This window comes from Vipera ursinii (assembly GCF_947247035.1).
Source record: "Vipera ursinii genome assembly, chromosome: 1".
Lineage (NCBI taxonomy): Eukaryota > Metazoa > Chordata > Lepidosauria > Squamata > Viperidae > Vipera > Vipera ursinii.
In genome coordinates, this window is record NC_139512.1 from 289,154,487 (window position 1) to 289,178,038 (window position 23,552).

The window sequence follows — 23,552 nt, forward strand, 5'->3', positions numbered from 1 at the left end:
TTAAATATTTTTCTTCTTTTATCACAGGCTAGAAGTTAATAGATCTTTGATCACATTAGTCACCTGAAATTTTTGATGGTTGGCTCCACAATGTGCAGTGGTGTTGTATAAAATTACCTTCCTTATAGCTAGATTCTTTGTTTTTAAATGGACTACCCAAATTTCACTGAACTAGATTCTTTTTTCAAAATTAAAAGTTCCACAGTTGGTTGTTCTCTTCATTTCTTTACCTCCAGTACCTTTGGAAATTAGGGATGTCCCTTGATTTTGTTCATTGGGGAAAGCATTGTGCCAGCTATTCCAAAGGAATTTTAACATAATTATCTGTTCTAGTGATAAGGAAATCCCTTAAAGAATGGAAGAAAATAACTATGAAGCATGATTTTTATCAAAAGTCACCCTGATATTAATCATAGAGCTAGAGTGCTTGAGATTGCAGATTTTAGAAGAGCTAGGCCCAACAAATAAAAAGAACTTGATATCTAATAAATTAACACAATTTTGAGTATATTAAATTCTGCACCATAAGTACTGATAGTGCATTTGTTCAAGTTAATTTAGAATTTATCCAGAAGTTGTTAAATGTGTTGTTGTAATACACAATCTAGAATGAATGCTTTCATACATTTTGAAAATTTCAAGACATAAAAAAGGAGTATGATTCTTATTATAAATGGTGCCCGGAAAGAAAATTGCTATAAGCCACTAAAGTGACTTTGAAATAAGCTGGATGACAAATTAAACAGCCAAACAAACAAATAAATAAATATTGTAGCTATATACGGTAATGTGGGATCGGAGCAGAATTTTTTCAATAGAGAGCCAGGATAAAGGCACCTTCCTTAAATATCTATGTGTAGTTACTGTTGTCTTGTTTCTCTAGAACAAGGGTCGGCAACCCGCAGCTCCGGAGCCGCATGCGGCTCTTTAAGCCATCTCCTGTGGCTCCCAGTCCTCCTCCGCCATGTGCAGTCCTGGGAAAAAAAAGTGGGACTCAAAAAGTTCAACCAATCAATTCAAAATGCTCACAAAAAAAATGTCTCGAAGTTTGAATTGATTGGTTGAACTTCTCAAGCCATTTGTGGGACTGCCCACAAACCTCTTTGCTTCTTCAGACTGCAAAGGGTGGCAGCGGAGGAAGCGGAGGAAGAGACGGGAGGACTTGAATGGTGAGTGGGCCCTTTTTCTACCTGCTCCGCAGTTGAGGGTGGCCAGTCTCAGGGTGCCCAGGGCCTGCCTCTTCCCTGCCTGGCAGGTCTCCCCTTGCCCTGCTCCCCCGCCACCTCTGCAAGCCTCCGCCGAGAGAATGCACGTCAAGCCTCCACCACCCGATTCTCTCAGCGGAGCGCTCCACCACCCGATTCTCTCAGCGGCTTGCCGTCCCCTTCTCGCAAGCCGCCGAGAGAATCGGGCGGTGGAGAGCTCCTCCGAGAGAATCGGGCGGTGGAGGCTTGCTGCGCATTCTCTCGGCAGAGACTTCTTTCGGGGCATCCAGCCTCTGCCGCCCCTTCAGGCTGGATGCTCTGAAAGAAGTCTCCGCCGAGAGAATCGGGTGGTGGAGGCTTGCCGCGCATTCTCTCGGTGGAGACTTCTTTCGGGGGATCCAGCCTCTGCCGCCCCTTCTCTCAGCTGAGAGAAGGGGCCGCAGAGGCTAGATCCCCCAAAAGAAGTCTCTGCCGAGAGAATCAGGTGGTGGAGGCTTGCCGCGCATTCTCTTGGCGGAGACTTCTTTCAGGGGATCCAGCCTTTGCCGCCCCGATCCCCCGACAGAAGTCCGCCGAGAGAATGGGAGGCAAGCCTACACCACCCCATTCTCTCAGCTGAGACCTCTTTCCTGTGGCCCAGCTTTCTCTTGAAGAAAGCAAGCTGAAACGGAGCGAGGGAGATTGCCAGGAACGCGAATCGGTACATGCTGAGAAATGCCGATCTCGCGCTGCTGCAATCTCCCTCGCTCGGTTTCAACTTGCCTTGCTGCAAGAGAAAGCAAGCTGAAACTGAGCGAGAGAGATTGCAGCAGCGCGAGATCAGCGTTTCTCAGCACGTGCCGATTCGTGCTCCTGACAATCTCCCTCGCTTTCCACTTGCAGAGGTTGGGGATGGCCATAAGGATCAGCTGGCAATTCCATACGGGTGCCACTTCCAGACGTTCACGCGGGTCTGACACAAACACACACACAAGGGGGGAAACAACGCCGGACTGCCGGCACCTCTACCAGCCGTTCCCGAGTAGGTCTCACACACACAGAGAGAGAGAGAGAGAGAGAGAGAAGGGGGGAAAGGAGGGTGTCTGGCTTTAAGTGCAGGATGGCTTTAAGTGGCAGAGAGAGACGAGAGGCAGCAAGAGCAGGAGATGAGGAGTCAGCCTATGTCTATGCACATGCACAGACTTAAACGGAGGCTTTCAAACCTGACAAGCATACATATGTGGATATCTGCAATGGTTGTTGCAAAAAATAGGATAAAAAGGGGAAAAAGTGGCAGTGACTATTTAAAGACACCCCCCTGCACTTTTCCTTTCCTTCCTCCTCTTTGGCACTGTTGACTTCTGCTCCTCCAATCCTGGCTGCTCCTCGCGGTCCCTGCCTGACAGCCGCTGCATTCAACTTTTATTTGCTTGGTCGACTGGGGAGAGAGGCGCTCCCCTGCTTCTTTCCACTCCTGCCATGGCGATTTCCTCAGAGCGGGGAGCAGCTGCCTGCTGGGCAAGCCCCAAAAGCTTTCTTCCTCTCCCCGATCTTGTCTTACTTGCTCGTCCTCTGATGTAGGCTTCTGCTGGGTTTCCTCAACCTCCCCCTGCCTGTTTTATTTTAACCCCACCACTGTCTCCCTCTTTCGCAAAGCCTCGGAAGATTCTTCTCCCCGTCGGCCTGCTCCTCCGCTTCTTTGGAACCTTCACAATAGGCGGAAAGAAGTCCCAGAGAGAGAGAGAGCACAGGGCGGAGGGAGAGCAGTCTTTTCTGAGGGAGGAAAAGCCAGGACAGCAGAGCCGTCCATACCAGAGGTGGACGGGGGCGGGGCTGGTGCACGTTTTGCCTTGTTCGGTGCATGCGCGCACACATTTTGCGGCTCCCAGTTTTTTGTGTGTGTGACGGAACCGGTTCCGAGTGGCTCTTTTGCTGTTTCAGGTTGCCGACCCCTGCTCTAGAACAAGCTTTTAATAATATAGCTGTTTTATCATTTCTTTTGCTTTTAATCATGTATGTTTAAAATATTTTGTACAATTGTTTTTTCTATTATTAAAATTATTTTAACTATTTTAATTTCAAGTTGCATTATGCACAATTGTGGATAGAAAACTATAATTAATATTCTCATCCCAGAGATCTGGTATTTTGTACATAATATGTGTGTGTGTGTATACACATACATACATACATCACACATGTGTATATATAGACCTTATGTGGCATGGGCTTGCTTTTTTAAAAAATTGTGTACTTTCTGAACTTACTCAGCCTCCCGTCTTTTTTATTCCCTAGATCTGAAAAAGAGAACATTCAGCAAAGCTTTAGCAATGAGGCAAAGACTCGAGTCCTTCAGGCTCAGCAGAGAGAGCAGGATCTGACACAGAAGATGCGGCAAATGGAGGCCCAGCATGATAAAACTGGTAGGTGGTCGGAAAAGATTAGAGCCTGGGCACTCACTCACAAGCCCGGCCCATGCCTTACTGTGAAATGACATCAGGAACACCTGTAACCTTTGGCTGGCCGAAGGGAGCAGATGCTAACTACACCGGAGATTCCGAATTACATATTAGTTAGCGTTTAAAAGAGAAAATGGAAAGTATTGCCCACTGTCTGTTGATTTCAGAGTGCTGCTCTCACATCTGTTGCACCATCTGGATTATGAGTTTATTTACCTGTGTTCAAGAAACGTAAAACTGAGAGGGACCACAACAAAGTAGAAAAACAAAGGGTTTATTTTTGGCTGGATTTTCAGGCACACATGTTATATAAAGAAAATAGCATCAGAAGCTCTGCAGGAAATGCTCTGAGCTTACAGTTAAAGTCTCCTGAATAGTACTGAACAGTTCCCACAGTACACACATTATAGCTACTCTAAAAGCTTAATGAGTTTGCTTCAGAATCCAAACTGGAGAAAAGCTTTAGCCATTAATTGGTACTTAATTCACTGTCGCAGCTGGATGTAATTCACTGGCTCCAAATTAATATGTTCCTTTATTTAATCTTCGTCGCTTCACACATTTTTGGAATTTGTGTGTTCTGTCCTACTCAAATTTAGATACAACTTTAATCTTTTGCAGCTACAAGAATTTGCAGCATGGATTGATAAGTATGGGATTTTGGCAACAGCTGGTAATATGACTGAAACCTGATGTCCTTCAATACAGTATTTTAGTTCAGCTGACTTATCTTTCTTTACCTTTATAATGTGAAGGTGAAATATTCATAGAAATTCTGATAATAACTGTGTAGTCTTTTAACATTGCTTTTATAGGTTTATATCAGAATCTACTATGTATTTAACAGCAAATACATAACAAATTTCCATATATAGAACTCCCAAAGCGTGCATTTTCAGAACTCAACCTTTGAAACCAAAATTGTAATGAATTTAAATGTGCAATTATGAAAATAGACATTGCGGTAGTAAGCCATGAATCATATATCTTTATCTTTCCAAAATCTGTGTATGTAATTTAACTAGGTACAAATTGACATTTATGAAAGGGAAAGAAAACAAAATTCAAACATGATTTTACTTTTTCTAATTATTTTATAAATTTCCCCAAAATTGACAGTAATCATGGGGAATTACCTATGGCCTAAATATGCAAGTTAGGAATGCAGCAAAATGTGGATTCAAGTCAGATTTCCCAGATTTTCCATTGTGTTTATAATGTAATGTAGTACCTTCACAAGTGTACACGCACAGCGGTTCCTGTGAAATGAGGTTAGCTCACTTAAAGATTTGCTTTTTATTGAAATGCCTATACCACTTTCCAACAAAGTAGAACTATTATCATTAAATATACGGAATTCCAAAGGCCACAGTTCACGCTAGACCTTATATGGTATGGGCTTGCTTTTGTGTCTGTGAATAATCTGCTTACTTTTTCACTGATGAGTTGTGAAGCAACTCTATAACAAGTAAATGAATTGCTGGTAGAATTTCAGGAAATTAATTACAACATGTATAATTGAATCTGATCATGCCCATGACGATGCTAAAATATTTGTTGAATTTTTGGGGGGTTGGGGGAGCTAGGTGAATTTGTAAAGCTTTATTTCTTTTCTACAAGCCTTTGCTTTTTCAGACACCTCTGTCTTTGAAAGAAGGCTAGAGATGCCTTTTGTTTTGCAAGGATATATTTCACTATCTCCCCCTCAATGTGATGCAGTTCTGTAGCAATGGAAGCGAGGTGACTTTGTATGTTGAATAAAGTATGCTGGTCTGTGCCTCTATCTAAAGACAGGTCAGAAAGGCAGAGGGTGGTCTCTGGGTCTGTGCACTTACTAGCTATGTTTTTGGTTGGAAGTATTTTCTAATTTGTGGCTCCAAATCAGGAGAAATTTGGAGCTGAGCTGTAGTTCATAAGAGCTTTATACCTTTTAGTAAATATGTGTCAGTCTGAAAAGGTGATACCAGACTCCTTCTCATTTTTGGCCACCTTAGATACTAACACTTTTACAGTGTCTAGTTTGTGGCATACATCAGTGGTGCATAGTGGATGACCCTGTTTCTGTGATATTAGATTGCTACTGGGTTTGTTTTTCTGTCCATGCTTGGCACCTTAATTCTACTTTTCAAAATCTGGTATGAGAAGCAGGGCAATTTTATTGCTGGTGTTAAGGCCATTACTGTCTTTTGATTGACTCATATGCCACCAAGACAGAATGTATTTAGACACCAACTAAGATGAGCCTGATTTGAAATCTTTGAGGTGGGATAAGTGCTGCTTTAGTTTTATTACTTTATTATTGCTTGCTGGTACAATAGAATTATTCCTCTCCCCTTTTTAAGGAAACATGGTTTTGTGTTTTATGTTATCTTTATTCTAATATCTATTTAATCTACTTGTTGTAAATTATTTTTAAAAAAAGAAGAATGCGATTAATTTTGAAATAATGCACGTAACATTCTTTTATACTGCTTAAGGAAGTGTCCTGATCTGGCAAACCTGTTTTTTCTGATTATTAATATGACATTTATAACCTGCTTGCAATCTTGGTCAAGCTAGCCTGTAAAAGATTCAGTAGCAATTCTTTGAATTAACTGAATTACACCAAAGTTCAGAGTTTTATACGTGATTGTGATGTCTCAGCTTGTGAATAACTATGAATGGTTACTTATTTTATATACTTATTTGAATGATTTGTATAGTTGCCCATCTTTCAAAATGTAACTTGGGCATTTTCACAAAGCAAAAACAAAAACAAAAGTTAGATTGTTTAGTTACCATCTTTTGCTGGTCATTCTTCTTAAGCCAGGATAGCATTTAATTGACAGCCATCCTAATTTGAAACTGTATTCTGCTTGAATTCTGTAGTAGTGACAAATCCTAGCAGGCCAATTTTTTCTATAAATGAACATAAGTATTTGCTTTATGATTTCATTCTACTTAAGTGAATTAGGGGGAAAGGGACTATTTGTGGCATCTTTCTACATTCTGTACAACACTTCTGTGTATAAGCAGCTGTGACTTGGCACAGATACACAGAACCAGTTGTCATTTAGTCTTTTTACTCATACCTGTAAGATCTTCATTAATCTGCTTACATTTGAGAATGGTATTTCATGTCAACTGATTTTTTTTAAAGAAAGAACTACAATAATGAAAAAGTAAAAGACATAGAAAAAACATAGAAAAAGAACTACCGTAATCTGAATAGCAATTGCATTAAATTGCATGGAGTTTTATCTGTTATTTTGTTATTAATTATAATGTTGCTGTTTCAGATAGATTCCAAATCATATTTTTTCTGCAATTCCTATTCTTTCCAGTGATCTTAATTCTTAAATTAATTGAAAGTTTCTAGATGAAATAAGGCAGGATTATTTGCATAGTTTGAAAACATCTGACAAATTATGGACCTGGGATTTTCATTAAAAATGTGGATAAAACCTTTATGGATTGTATAGACTAGCTACAGTATATTTGTGGTATTTTCCCATTGTTAATATATTAATATTCCACAACTTGCTGCACTGTTTCAGTACTGTACATTGGCGGATATTAATTGTGAGAGGGATAACAATATTTCATGTTTTAGAACAGAATAATAGTGTTGGAAGGGACCTTCGAGGTCTTCTAGTCTAGTTTTTTCTATACAGTGTTCATACTTCATAATTTTGCTTATATAGTTTTATATTTCAAAAGAACCATTGGTGTGTGTGCGTGTGCGTGTGTGTGTGTGTGTAATCCATCATGCTATTTTTTATAGTACCATTGTTGGCTAGAGCATCCAAAAGGAATAAGAAACAGAAAGCTGAAGAAATTAAAAGATATGCAAGAAAAAAGGAAAGGAAGTGCAGGTAAAATTAGATTACACCAGGGGTGTCAAACTGCCGGCCTGCGGGCCGGATGCATCACAACAAAACCGTGCCCACCCCATTGCCGGCAATGGGGGAAAAGCGCCGATATGTTGCGCGACGTCACGTGACGTCGCGAGTTTGACACCCCTGGATTACACCATCCCTATCTTTGCTAACATTACAACCTGCCATTGCTTCCACCAGGCCAAAGTAGCAGGTCAGAATGCCTTATGTTTTTTTTTTCTTTTTAACTTTTGTCTTACAGAAATTTATCAACCCTATCAAAATATGACTTTCTTTTTCTTCCTCTCAACCTATTTGCAATTTAGTCCTTCTTTATTCTCTCTACATGACCAAGTCACCTCAGTATATTCTTTATTCGTTAAGCACTCATACTTCTTTGATCCTATCTAAATCTTCTTATTTTCCCACACATTAAGTATCCTGTTCCCACTATTTTCAATATGTTTTTGAGTTTCTTCTGTTAAGCAGACTAGGGTATTTTTTTTCTTTTCACTTTTTATGTAATATATATTTGGGACATTATTGGCAAATAATGTATATATTGGAGCTAGCCAATCAGTAGTCTTGTCTTAGTATGTATTATCGTGGATGCACTAACCTTGTCAAGAACAAATGCAGTTGGCACACTAGCTTAAGCTGGGCAAAGATACTCCTATTTACATCTTCTTGGGCATCTGCTTCTTGGTGAATACAGATGCACTCACAGACTGCAAACCTGATTCTTTAGGGGAGTGTTGCTCCATTTAAAACAGGTTGCACTACAGTTCCAGAATCCATCTATCACTCTCTCAAGCACTTCTGCCAAAGATTGGCTTCTTATTATGAGGAATTTTGTCATATCTGTGTTTAAACTTCAGTTTAAACATGTAAGCATAGAAAGTACATCATTAGAATGTGTTAATACTTCGTTAGAATGAATGTAAGAGATTTGTGTATAGAAAATTTTGTTGTATCATCTTTCTTCTATTCTTAATGTGGTAGATCCTTCGTACAATAATTTGCACAAGCTGCACCTGAAAAATCAGTGTAGATGTAGTAACAGTGTCAGATTACAACGTCCTCTTTGCCACTGAAGCTATAGTACATTCGTTAAAATGGGTTCTAGCTTCTGCTGATTTATTCTGAATTTCCTCACCATTGCTGTGGTTGGCCTCCCCATTTTCATTCCTCTGAACTTCCTGGAAAACAAGCAGGCCTGCCTTAACTTATCAGCTTAGAGAAAATATTCAGAGGCAGTAGCTCTCCCATTTCTTTAGAAATATGGACTTCCTATAACCATTAATCACATTCAGAATTAATGTTTTTGAATAATAAACTATATTATCCTAATTAAATAGTCATCTTACTCTCCTGGACAGATCATAATAATAATAAAAAATCCTTGCCTGAAATCATTTGGGGTGATAATCCTTCACTAAATTTCTGGACTACTAATTTGAAAGAAACCAGTTTGGTGTAGTGGTTAGAGTAAAGGTAAAGATAAAGTTTTCCCCCGTCCAGTCGTGTCCACCTCTAGAGGGCAGTGCTCATCTCCGTTTCTTAGCCAAGGGAGCCAGCATTGTCTGAAGACACTTCCATGGTCATGTGGCTACCATGACCTAAGCCGAGGCGCTGTTACCTTCCCACCAAAGTGGTACCTATTTATCTACTTATATTTACATGCTTTTGACCTGCTAAATTTGCAGGAGCTGAGGCAAATAACGGAATCTCATTCCGTTCATTTGGCGCTTGGGTCTCAAACCCAAGCTGTCAGCTTTGTAGCTGACAAGCTCAGCATGTCTAACTGCTGAGCCATCATGCCCTTTGTTCCAGTCTCATCTAAGACACACAGAAAGCCTGGGGATTTGGGGTAATCACTTTCTCTCAGTCCTAGGAAGAAAGCCTAGGCCTTTCAAAAATACTGCCCAAAAACTCCAGGGATTAGTCCAAGAAGTTACCAGGAGTCCACATTGACTTGAAGATATCCCCCACTCCCAAAAAACCACCCTAATCTTAGGGATTCCTGAGGCAAACTACTGAATACTACCACTATCTCAAATATCACACACACACACACACACACACACACACACACACACACACACAAAAGACCACCTTAACTTCTGGCCAGAAGGAGAAACAATCCAGATGGTGTATGACCTGTCAGCAGCAATTTTCCAACAGTCATGGGTCTATTCAGTATAACAGAAGCAGAATAATATGCTTCCTCTAACATAGAAGGGCTGTCTTACTGGAACTTTTGTTCCTTTAATTGGCAGACAATTTAGGTTGAGGAGTATCAACTACCTCTGATCCAGCAGCAGTCCATTGATTCTCTGTTTTCTCTGGTACATTCAGTTTGCAGATTTTAACTCATGAGACAATTCCAGCTTCTATTCAAAAATGATTTTGAATATATTATATAGCAGAAATATTTTCCCAAGACCTCATTCTTTACATCCAGACTAAAATAGATAAGGGCAAAGCAGGATATATTGGCAAAGGACCATATTATAGTATAAGAATTTATCAGGGAGATGTGTTTGGTATCCAGAAGGATCAAAGAAAAAATCTCCTATTGTAAATTCAATAAAGCATAATAATAAACTATGGCTAAAGCATGTGAATATTTATCTGCTATGGCATTGCCAAATTGTTTTTAGCGTATTATGTGTAAAGACAATTATATTTAGCACATTTACAAAGAAGGCATGATCATCTTTGGTGGTTTCTATGTGAAAGTACTTTCCATGAATAAATGTTTTCATTTTTCATTAGCCAAAATGTAACGCCAATTCATTCACAAGTGGTGGATTATGGGATAATTTTATTAGTTTTTCAGAATGCAGTTTTGGACTTCTTAATATGTTTGGGGGGAAAGCAACATGTATTGAGGCAATGCTTTCCTTGTATTTTTCCTGCCTTTTAAATAGCAGTTTTGGCATCAGAATCTAAATCATTTTTGTAATTCATTTTAGCTTCCAATATCTTATTGTTTGGGACCGATCCAAAAATTTCAGGATGATTTGTTAGGTACTAAAGTTGAAGAAACTTTTCATTTAAAAATGGAGATGAGCAGACAAAAGTTAGATAGGAAAAGAAAACCTTACGATTCATAGAAAGAAACTTGACTATGTGTTTGTCCTAATACTTTAAAGAGGTTTTCCTTTTGCTAACTTCGTTAAAATGTAATTTGTGCTCTGTAGCCAGAGTAAAATTTTAAAGTGCTTCTAAAATGCTTCATGAAATATTTAAATACTTATATTCAGAAAACTTATCTATATTTGTATATGTCTAATTGTTGTTTCTAGTAAATGAACTGGAATTGTTATTGAGTTCCCAGAATGCTCTTCTATCAAAATTAAAAGAAGAATGTTGTCAATTGGCAAAGAAGCTTGAACATGTCACTGAAAGAAATAGGTAAAGAAAGACTATAATTTTGCATGTGAAGCTATTAGAAAGTATAAGATTTCCCTTTCATTTGTGAGTGCTCAAAAGAAAGCTGCTTCCCATAGTAAGACATCATGTTAATGGCTGTAGAGTTTGGCTGTTTGTGATCACTAATCTCTTTCCTTTCTTCTCTTACTCCCAATGAACATATTTAATATGTGGACAACAGCAGATGCTGATTACGGCAGTGTAGACATGATATGCTCATACTAATGAAAATCTATGATTTGTATCAATATATAATGAGTGTATAATCTCTCTCTCTCTCTCTCTCTCTCTCTCTCTCTCTCTCTCTCTCTGTGTGTGTGTGTGTGTGTGTGTGTGTGTGTGTGTGTGTGTGTTATGTATGTATGGGCTTCCTCCTAGCCCAGGGGTCGGCAACCTCGGCTCTTTTATGACTCGTGGACTTCAACTCCCAGAATTCCTGAGCCAGCATAGCTGGGTCAGGAATTCTGGGAGTTGAAGTCCACGAGTCATAAAAGAGCCGAGGTTGCCGACCCCTGTCCTAGCCTATACTACAAAAAGAATTGGTGATTCCTAATTGAAAAGGAAAAAGAAGTCAACATTTGTGTATCACAATAGTTGTAATCACAATATATGTGCAGTGTTAGCTTTTTCTAAAATTCCCATTTTTATTAACTAAATTAACTGAATAATTTTAATGCATTGTGGATTGCAAATTGTTAGTCTTATGGACTGCCTAGATTACTTATGCGCAAGGGCAGATATAAATCAGTTCTTAAATAAAGTTGTTTCTAAGGTACATATTCTTTGTAAGGGATAAATAAATACAACACATAAGGAATTGTTTACCCATTTTGGACAATGCATATTTATTTATGAATGTGCACTCTATATGTCACCCTTGCCAAAAAAAACAACAACAAGTATCTGGTTCAGATTAAGTTACAAACATTCAAGGGACAATTATTTGTATAGTTGGGCACTGAAATACTATTGCTACAGTTGGCATCTGTTTCACTGTACCTAATGGTAATCATGTTAATCTGAATAGAAGTGGAACCTTAAACTAAATGTTGTAGCATGCAGTGCTTTTCTATAGTCATGACATCTCCATCCTCACTGTGTTCAGTTTGCATGGGGCACTTATGCCCATTCTTGTTGAGAGAGATGGAGTTGTAATCCATATCTGGAAAGAATATAGAAAAGACTTATAGAAAAGACTAGAAATACCTACCAGCATCATTACTCACTTGTGCCTTTATCTCCTTGAAATTACAGAAGAATCTCCAGGGCAATATTCTTGAAATAATTACCGTATTTTTCCATGTATAAGATGCTATTTTTTCCTGCAAACACCTTGTTCAAAAATCAGCTGTGTCTTATACAAGTGCAGCGTCTTATACACAGAAAAATAATGGTAACCTCCACAGCCCAGGGCATGCCTGTGTGGGTTGCCATGCCACCTGGTGCAGGTGTGAAGCCCCTGTGGGCTTGCCACTAATGGGAGGGGGGAAGGGGCAAGATTGTCGGCCGGCTGAACTTCCAGATTTGCCAACTCAGCTGTTCGGTGCTCCGCTGAACAGCAGATCGGCATGTACAAACTCACATGCCAGAGTGTCTTATACAAGGGTGTGTCTTATAGACGGAAAAATATAGTATTAGCAACTTTGTTGATGGAGATTGGAGCATTCTGCAACTGAGAATTAATTTTAGAGTGATTAAATCTGATAGCTTGTCAGATTCATGGTGAATCCATTTTGAAACTGCTTTATTAAAATTTCTGTTGTGCAATACATAATTTGCTGGCAAAATTAATAATGATTGTGTATGAAACAGATATAGATTGGAAAAACTGTGGTAATAAATAATGTATGTTTCTTATTCACTATGTCACAAATACTTATTCTAAATACCAAGAAACTAACATTGACACTAACATTTATAAATAAGATGATTCGGAATATAATTAAAAGTCATCTCAGATTATGCCTCTTAACATATATATCAGAAGTCGAGCATTTTTACAAGTATCAGGCAATTTATGCAGTGTAAACTTCATTGTCTAGATCAATGATTCAAATTAAATTATAGCTAAGTGCAATATTTCCTTCATTTTTAGGTTTTGGCCTCGTTTGCTGCCTAGGATTCTATCTATTTTGGTGCTATAGAACAATATTGACATTAACAGACACTTTGAACTATTTCACGCAACCAAGGAGGCTCAAGCAAAGCTTCTTATATGTTAGGATTTTTTAATACCAAAAAAAAACCAAAAATATTTTCCATATTAAATATACTTATTTGTTGGCACAGTGCTTTTATTTATTAACAGATTAAAGAATTTTTCTACCATTTGAACCAAGAAAAGGATATAATATCTCAAGCTATTCTTTGACGTTTTAGTATATTACAGCTTAAATTTAACAAAACATAATGCATTAAGGATTAGAGTTCTTTTGGTAAGATTGTCAAGAAGTGAATTATATTGATTAATATATAGAATATCTTGGAACTGATTATATTCAGGGTGTGTAAAGATGCAGTTATCTTACACAAATAGATTGCAAACTAGCTTTATTGGATTTAGTTGTTACCTTAACTAATGTATAATATTGGTGGCAAATTGTTCAGAGGAATCTATAATAATTAAAAATTAGCTTGAGCAAAAATTTTCCCACATACATAGGCGGATCTTGGACATACTGAACTTACTCCCCTCCAGCTGCACATCTAGCTCTGTGTAACACGTGGACTTGTAAAAATACAAATCTTTAGTGTTTTCTATATGTTTTTTTCCCTTTGTTGGATTATCGTGGTGTCTAAGGTTTGTGGATTGATGCTTGACACTGTCTATTGTGTATTTGTGATTTGCGCTTTGTAATTAAGTGCAACAATGGAAGTCCATTGGGTCTCATTATATATAATGGTTGGTTTAATTTGTTTCAATTCTATCTTGTTAATTGTAAATTGATCATTAAGATTTGAATTCTAATCTGTCACCAGGGTTGAGTGTATTGAAGCTAGAGAAATGATCCTGTTTTTAATCACCGATTATGAGAAACAAATTTTATAATTTTAGTGCACATTGCAGTCCATATATTTTAACACTGTTTTATGGTGTTATAAATATTGTTAAATGACTTTTAGTGTAGTTTTACTGTTTCCCTATAATGGATAAATTATATTACCATTTTGGCAACAGTAGGCATCCAACTGTGTGAGTTTAATTGAAGTGAAGAACATGCACCCGGTTGAACTGTTTTTCTGTTCAATTGATGCTGCATTGGATGACTGCAGTCATTACAGTTAAACACCAGGAGTGTCTTGCAAAATTAGAGAATCAGAAGGTAAAATTGAACTTGTGTGGAAGTCTATTTTTTGTCCTCTCAATCAAAGCTACCTTCAATTTAATTATATTATGCTTATATTACGGTATATTAATTTCTGATAGACAAAACAACCAATTGGAGTGAACCAAATATTTTGGGTGAAATTTTTGTATGTCTGTCAAAATTAAAGGAACAAAACTGTCTTTTAAAGTTAAATGTGCACGGAGTGATTTACAACATACAGGTAGTCCTTGACTTTCCACCATTTTTTTTAGTGCACATTTGAAGTTACAACAGCACTTAAAAAATGACATGATTATTTTTCACACATATAATCTTTACAGCATCCCCATGATCACATAACAAAAATTTGGATGCTTGACAACTGGCATGTATTTATGACAGTTGCAGTGTCTCGGGGTTATGTGATCAGCTTTTGCGACCTTCAGAAGCCAACGGGGAAGCCAAATTCACTTAACAACCATGTTACTAACTTAACAACTGTAGTGATTCACTCAACAACTGTGGCAAGAAAGGTCATAAAATGGGGCAAAACTCACAGAAATTTAGGGTCAATTGTGGTCATAGGTTGAGGATTACGTGTACACTAGCTTCTTGATAGATCAAGATTTACAAACGCTTAGTAATCCTACATTTTGCACCTGTGACATTTCAGTAACGTTGCTGTGCCTACACCACAAAGAAAATATGTGAGTGAACTGGCAGAATTGTGGTTTTAATTATTTGCCACAGTAACTCCAGTCTTCAAAATCACTTGTGTCATGCCATATTTTTAATCTGAGGTTCACAGAATTTGGTGGAACGTCTTTCCCATGAAATATGTTTAGGATTTATTTATTTATTCATCAATCAAATTAATATGGCTGCCCATCTGACTTGAAATGACTCAGGGCGCCATACAGCAAAAAAATATAAAAACAATAAGCACGTCAAAAACAGACAAAACATAAAACACATAAAAGATTAGATCAGTAAGAAAGCAACCTCAGGATTTCACCAGTCTGCTAAAACCTCCAGGCCTGATGACATAACCAGGTATTGAGGGACTTCCAGAAAATAAATTGGGATGGAGATTACCACATTTTGGAGGGAGGGGGGGGAATGTCCCATAATGCAGTTACCATGGCACAGAAGGTCTGCCTCCTCAGGCCCACCTAATGTAGTTCCTACAGCTTTGTGACACTGAAAACTATATCATCTTCCTGCAAAGTAAGTAAAATTATATAAGGCAGTTTCTCATATAGTTATTCCCTAGTGTAATGAACCTCCACCCAAAAGTCTGTGGTTTAATTTATTTTACATTATTTTATATTTATTTATTTACAAAACCTATATGGCTGCCTAAATCCCTCACAGTGACTCTGGGCAATTTACAAAGATAAAACCCCAATAAAAAGCCAATAAGCCCCCTCACCCCGGCAACAATAGTTCAGCCATTTACATCATAGTGTCCTCTAAATTAGACTATAACGCCTATTATCTAAGTCAGTGCTGGTCTAGATAGAGGCTTTAAGTTGCAGATTCTGATAGATTTATGTCCCCAGCTATGCAACAGTACTGCCAGAGTACTTTTTGATATTCCCTGTTCTGAAGAAAGATGCAGATGTGAAGTATAGAGTTGTTAAGTTGATGATAAACTGCACGATAAAATCTGGAAACATCCATCATCTGTGTTCTTAATTCTCTAGGTCGGAAATCAGCCAGCTTAGTCAGGAAAATGAGTATATCCATGACAGACTTGAGAAGGTGCAGAAAAGGCATGATGAATTGGAGGATCAGTGTATCCAGCATGGAAGGATGCATGAGAAAATGAAGCTAAGGTAGGGAGATTTATTAATTTATCCCTGTGTGGTTTACTATAACAAATCTGTTGTTCCTATACTTTTCATTTCAAAAACATGACCAATATTTCAGGTAATTGCTTAATGTTTTAAAAATTGAATAGATAAGATATTCAAATACAACTGCACTCCAAATTATATTCAAATATGCTTGCCTCCAATAAATCATTTTCATGTCTTTGCATATATCTTATTTTGAAAAACCTCTCTATCCAGTTGAGGCAGACCTCCATATCACTCTGTACCTATGATAGACAGGATTGTTACCTTTTAAACCAGTCAGATAGACTTAGATAGGCCTCTTCATCTACATTTGCCATGAGAGTTAGCTTTTAATGTATATATCCTGGTATTAATAACACAGAAGAATGATTGCTGAACATTTAGAATAGCTTAAAATATTAGTTTTTTTCAGTATCCAGGCTACTCTTTCCCTTTTTGCATTATTCTTCTTTGTGTTCAATCACAAATCAACTTTCTTGTTTATTGCCTCTGAGGCAGCTGACCTTCTCTAACATGCCATCTGCAGTCACCCCTACATCTGTTTAAGAAATGCCACTTCTTCAGTTTTTTCCTCTCACTGAATTTCTAAATGTCTTACTTGCTGTTTATATATCTTGTCATTTATAATCATTTGGCCTAATTTCCAGTCCTCTTGGTAATATTCGTATCAGAACCTATTAAATTGCAAAATGGCACTAGATTTGTATTTACTACATTAGTGATTTAATCTAAGGTTTGCAATATTTCCTTACAAATATGTTATCTACTAGTATTTCAGATGTTACTGCTTGTGACAATATGTGTTTACTTTGTCCCCTCAGAATAGAGGCAGTTGATCGTCAATTCATCAAATGCTCCTCCCTTCCATTTCAAACGTGTCATAAAGCTTGTTTTAGCTTTAATAAAGGAGAGGGAGATTTGACCTTTTTTCTCTTCAGATTTTTTTCTACCATACATTTATATCCTCACAACTGGTTGTGAAGTAGTATCAGATTCTGTGTTCTATTTGGTCACTTCACATGACCCTGGGACACTGCGACCGTCATAAATATGAATCAGTTGCCAAGCTTCTGAATGTAAATCACAAGACCCTGGAGATGCTGGAACATTCCAGCTGATCAGCACTTCTTCTGGGCTCAGAAGCACCACGATCAGTGCAGAGCTCCAGCTGGAGCCTGGTGCTGATCCTGGCATTTCCACTGAGCCCTGACAGCCCCGAAGAAGTGCTGATCCTGGCGCTTCCGCTGAGCCCTGACAGCCCTGCAGCTCCAGCCATCTCTCGCTCAGGCTTGTGTGGTGCTGCCACTGGTTCAGCTCATACCCCTCCCCCGCTACCACTTTTCTAGGATAGTCACGTACCACCTGCTAGGTGCCAATGTACCACAGGTGGTACCCATACCACTGGTTGAAAAGCCCTGGATTAGGGACTTTAATATTGTACAGTACTGTGGTGGTTTCTTTTGAACTCCCAATATAGAAAAATTGCAGTTGCAGCTCAATTTAACCCAGAAGGTAATCTGAAAGGAAAGATAAAAAATGTGGCAAGGATATGCATGTAATTCTTTTTTTTTAACCTGGATAAATAACAGCTCCCAGAAATATTTAAATTTTGATGTGTTTAATCAGTTTAATAAGCTTTGTCTTCCTGTCTTCCTTCTTTCTCCATTCTTGTTCTCCTTTACTTAGTAAATGTTCTTATTATTATTAAAACTCTTAATAAAAATGTTATATATTATATAAAAATTATATATAACATCTATAATATAAAGAGAGAGAGAGATTCCTACATATAGTGGCAGGGTATGAGATGCAGGCAGGAACAACATGCACTGAATGGCACAACCAAGTAACTGACACAGTGTACAGGAACATAGGCACAATGTTGTAGCAGTGCCCTATGACAGCAACATCAGGAAGAAGGAGTATGAGAATCTGGAGAAGTACCAAGGCCTGAAGGAGGAAATGGAATCAATATGGAAAGTAAAGGCCAAAATGGCCCCAGTGATAGTAGGAGCTCTTGAGCCTCTGACTCCTAAGCTGGAAGAGTGGCTCCAAGAGATCCTAGGAACAATGTCACTGTGCTTTGTTCAGAAGAGTGCAGTGCTAGGAACAGCTAAGATACTGCACAGAACCCTCAAATCTCAGTTCTCTCAGGTCCTCTCAGTTCACCCCATGAAAGACAAATGTCTTTCATAGGGTGAGAAGGGAATGTTTTTATATATAAAGGAAATGAGTATGGATTTGGTATAGAACAGGTGAGATCCTCAGCATTATTTTTTTTATCATAGCAGCAGTTATGAAATGCTTATCTGGTTCATATCAGGGTTTAATAAATGAAAGTCTGCCAACAGAACAAAATCAGCTGAAGCTCTGGATATCTCCATTGACTAAGCTTCATCAGCTATGGTTGATGTAAGTAACTTTTCACTAAGCTATTCTATAGATGCCCAGAACTACTTAAAAAGACAAAAACAACAACAACGACACTTCAGTAGTATGGTACAAATTCACTAGTAGTTTTGTGTGTGTGTCAGCAAAAGTACATATCGTCATAAACATGTTCTCAGCTATAATATATGGATATGAAAGACCACCAAGAGAATACACGTTTATCAAACACTAAATAAAAGTGGAACCAACCTTAATTGCCTTAAGAAATGGAAGATTAGAGATGGAATTCTGCCACAGAAAAAAATTCTGTTCCATTTTGTCACTAGTGTGCCATATCTTGGTGATGAAAACCTTCTCTGAAATCAATTTTTAAATAATGGACAGGATCATATGAAAAGTTATACTTTTCAAATGTACTGTCCCTAAATTATTTAGGATTTTCTGGGACCTGCACCTTAGCTATGATCAAGAGAGATTGAAAACTTGAGCAGTTGGTATGGGAATAGCGTATCATGGTAAACAGAGCCTGCATAAGAAGGCAATGTGACCACATTATTTTTGATTTGAGTGTTTCCAAGCATTCTTCAAGGGCAGGCCCCTGGAAAAAATAGCTACATTAATTTAAACATGAGATAATTAAGGCTTACATCATTATGACCATGTATGTCTCCTGCAGAAACAGGCACAACTGGTACACTGTGCTGGATCTAAAATTACCTCCAGGCTTCAAATCTGCTTCAGAGGGAATGCAGCCCAGTTCTGAATAGGGTATACCTACAGTTTCACATTGTCATATCTGTGGCCAACCAAACTTCCATCTTATCTGGACTGAGTCTTGATTTGATTGTATATATTGTATATATTCAGTGTCTTGCAGTGTTTCAGAATATCATCAGTCAGAGAGAGGAGATCTAGCCCCATCTTTCTCCTGTACATGCAGAATAAGATTTCTCTGTAAGTAGGAAGAAATTATTCTACTATAAATCGGAAATAAGCTTCCTTTCCAGCACAGAATATGACAGCTGGAAACAAGAAAAGAGGTGGTCATTGTCAGAAACTGTGTGCCAAATGGGAACTTTTGTGGGGTTGATTGCTGTACAAGCTGGAAGTACATTAAGCATCTGAATATCTTAAATGCTTCAGAAAACCAAAATGTTAGAGTTTAGAAGAGCACTCAACAATTCTGTAAACTTATCCTCCAAATCCATCAAGTGGTTAGAAAAATCTCCCAAAGCCTTGAAAATTCCACCTAATTTCATCTGCAAATAGGCAAATTGCAATTGTTGTAGCTCCAAATCTTAAAGCATAATAGTCACAACAGTAGATAGTTTAAACTAATTTAGGTCACTTATATTCTGGCCAAAAACAAAAATGTGTCTTGTCATGTTTGTGACTATGATTAATCACAATGAAAGTCATAAAGTTCTAAGCTACATCTGATGAGAAACTTCACTGAGTTTCCTTCAAAACATTGGAGGAAAAATCAGCATTAATTTTAAAGTCACTTCTACCAATGATAGAAGACAGGAAATAAATGAGCATATCACCATATCCTGTTGTTGACTTACGGTCTCATTATGAGGTGGGGCTTTACTTCATGGACCCAAAGAACTTTGCCTTCTCTTGCAGACTGTCAATTCAAGAAACTTGATGAAGCTATATAAAAATAATTATGAAAAACTATGGGGGAAAATTCAAAAAGAATTGGAGAGTTGGGAAAAATTGCAATTGTCTTTGTTGGGACGGATTGCAGCAGTAAAAATGAATGTCCTGCCTAATTTTTTATTTTTATTTCAAATGATACCGATTCTTAAGAAAGATTCTAATTTGGAGGAATGGCAGCGAGGTATCAATAAATTTGTATGGGCAGGGAAAAAGCCACGAGTTAAACTTAAGATTATGCAGGATACTCGTGAGAGAGGTGGCCTTAAATTGCCTAATTTTAAATTATATTATGAAGCTGCTGCATTAGTAGGAATAAGTGATTGGATTAATTTGACGCAAGGGAGGTTATTAAATCTTGAGGGCCATGATTTGTTGTTTGGCTGGCATGCATATTTGTTGTATGATAAGAAGGTAGACAACGTGTTTAGGGTGCATATTTTAAGACAGGCATTGCTGAGAGTTTGGAAGAAGTATAGACATAAGTTAAGTTGCAAGATACCATTGTGGGCAATTCCAAAACACGCAATAGAAAATATACATGCTGGCTTCAAACATGATGTGACTACGTACAAGGAGATCCTCAGCTTGGAAAGAAATGTTTGGTGTTTGAAATCATATAGCCTCTTGCGAGAAGAGAAGGTTGTTCAAAATTGGTTTCAATATATTCAGTTACGGGCCAGGTGGAAAGAAGACCAGAAAAATGGATTTACAATGACTGATGAAAATTTGATAAAGCAAATCAGAAATCAGGGACCAGCACATATCAAACGGATATATCTTGCATTGATAGAGATTGACTCAGAAACAGAGCTTGTTAAGGATTGTATGATAAAATGGGCCCAAAACATCCAGGAAGTTATCACAATGGACACGTGGGAAAAGATTTGGGTGAGGAACGTAAAATTTACTCAAGCTCAAAATCTAAGAGAGAACTTTTACAAAATGTTTTATAGATGGCATTTAGATCCTAAAAAGCTTGCAAGTATGTATCCGAATTATCAGCCTAAATGTTGGAGGTGCGGTGATGAAGATGCAACATATTTTCACATATGGTGGACATGTAAGAAGGTTAAGGCTTTTTGGATAAAAGTTTGGTGGAATATGCAGAAGATTTTTAAACAGAGGATAAAGTTTTGTCCGCAACTTTTTTTGTTGGGAATTACAGATGTTACAGTTGTGGACACCAAGTTGATGTTGAACTTAATTACGGCAGCAAGACTTTTGATAGGCCAATATTGGAAGAAAGAGGAACTGCCGACCATAGAAGAGTGGACTTTAAAGGTTTCCGACCTGGCAGAGATGGCGAAGATTTCGGCCTATTTGAAAGATCATTCGCAAGAACGCTATATTATGGAATGGAGAAAATGGATTGAGTTTATCCAGAACAAGTATAGGGTTAAGAAGTTTTATGTAGCATTTGAATAAGTCTTCTTTCGTTTTTTTTCTTCTTTTTTTATTTTAGTTTCTTTTTATACATATTCAATATTACTAAGGCTTGTTTTATCCTATATAAGCTAGAGAGTGATGGATTTTAGAGTTTACAGTTGTTAGTATATGATTGTTTATGATTGCTTTTTATATATATACCTTGTATTTAGCTCTGGGAAGTCGGGGGGGAGGGGGGGAGGGGGGGAGGTAGGGGGGAGGAGGGGGGGAAGGGGGGATTTTTAAAGGAAAATTGTATCTTAAAACTTTTCAATAAAAAAAAAAGAAACTTGATGAACAGAGCTGAATCTGTTTGAATCTTTTATCTTCACTCAACCAGCTTCAGTCACACACACTACTTGTATAGCAGCGTATAGTGTTGATAGAATAAAGCAGAACATGAATCATACCCAATGACCAGTGTGTTATTTTTACCACAGTGGTAAAAAATTTACTATAATGTCCACATAATCACTGAAATGGCAGCATCCATCTTTCCTCTCTTGATACACAATTGAGCCTAAAACAACAAAACAGCATTCATTCCTTAAATGTGGTCATCAATCTGATCCAGTCATACAGTCAAACATAAAATAAAAAACAAGCAAAAACTCAAATCAGTTCAGCCTAGCCCATTTTTTTTAGAACTTACTTGAATTTTCAGTATTGTAATCTTTGCTCATCCTAATTTTCACACACTAAAAGCCTGAAAACGTCTCTTGTAATTACCGGTATTTGTAATGTCATAAAACCAGAATTAGTAAGAAAGATATAATTGGCTGGGAGGGCCATAAATCCAGTTTTGTCTTTAAAAAAAAACACCTTACAAATTAGTGATATTGGCAGGATTGTGTAATGCAATGAGATGCTGTATTTTCTAGAATGTTAAGTTTTGATTCCTGATTAAAAATACAACTATATGGTTTTGTAACCACTGTCATGGTTAGATTGCTGTAATTATGCAAGTTCACTGGAAATAGTCAAAATGTTATATCTTTTCTTTTTCTTAGACAAACTTAATATAAATTTGCTTGCACTCATGTGTAGCAGAATTAATGTATCAGTGCCTCAGGGAAAAGAGAGCTGCTGAAGACAAGAGATGGTGTGTTAAAAACAATTCATTTGTTTTTATTTCTACATGAATCAGTCACACATGTAATTAATACCAGCCATTTCCATAACATGGTAACAATTAAAAACATCCCTTCAAATAATATTTTACATTCCGTGGCTACTCTTTGATTTGTTGACCTGGTGTTTGCAAATCCAAAAGAGGTTTTTGCTGTCTATGTAGCTTCATCTACTATATGTCTATGAGTATGACCAATGTTTTGCTTTTAAAATTGGCTTCTAACACCTACTTGATCTCTTTTGAGTACCATAATTCAAACGAAAAGCTTAGAGGATTGGCAGTTTGGGGCAGATGTGTATCTATTCCTCAGGCATCAGTGGCTGTAAGTTAACAATTAAAAAAAATGCACAACCATCTGTGTAACAAGATGGCAGAGCTCTGCACTTGCCTGTTACTATAAATAAGAAAAAAATCTTGTCTAATTTCATAGATGTTAGATTATAAAGACTTGATGTGTCAAATGTGTATTATGCTTCTGGGTTGTATTGGCAGCCAAATACCTGGACTGGTGGCCTTTTCAGAATTGAAGGCAAGCATATTATTTATAGAATCTATTTCACGATGGTACATGTTATATTTGATACCATATTTTTATAGTGTTTTTATAGAAGTGAATTTACTAATATCCCCCTTCTTTGCTCATTCTCTCATCTCACACATGAGCTATAGCTCTTAAAGGAATCCATCAGATTATTGATTAATATCCTTTACAGTTAGGTGTTGCAATGAACGTTTCTTAATTGTAGAAAATATGTGGTTAACTCTACTTGAAAAATGAATTAGGAGCATTGTCTTGAATGGTTGTTTAGACATGACTATATTTATGATTAT

The 23,552-nt window shown here is 37.6% G+C and overlaps 1 protein-coding gene across 1 annotated transcript in view; it reads left to right on the plus strand.

Annotated features, from left to right (window-relative positions):
* The window catches only part of SDCCAG8 (SHH signaling and ciliogenesis regulator SDCCAG8), a 123,962-nt gene that overhangs the window by 65,391 nt on the left and 35,019 nt on the right, over nt 1–23,552 (plus strand). The window contains exons 14-17 of the mRNA XM_083349909.1: nt 3,480–3,607; nt 10,812–10,920; nt 15,953–16,084; nt 22,966–23,043. Coding sequence (XP_083206035.1) covers nt 3,480–3,607; nt 10,812–10,920; nt 15,953–16,084; nt 22,966–23,043 — 447 coding nt within the window. The remainder of the gene's footprint in view (nt 1–3,479; nt 3,608–10,811; nt 10,921–15,952; nt 16,085–22,965; nt 23,044–23,552) is intronic.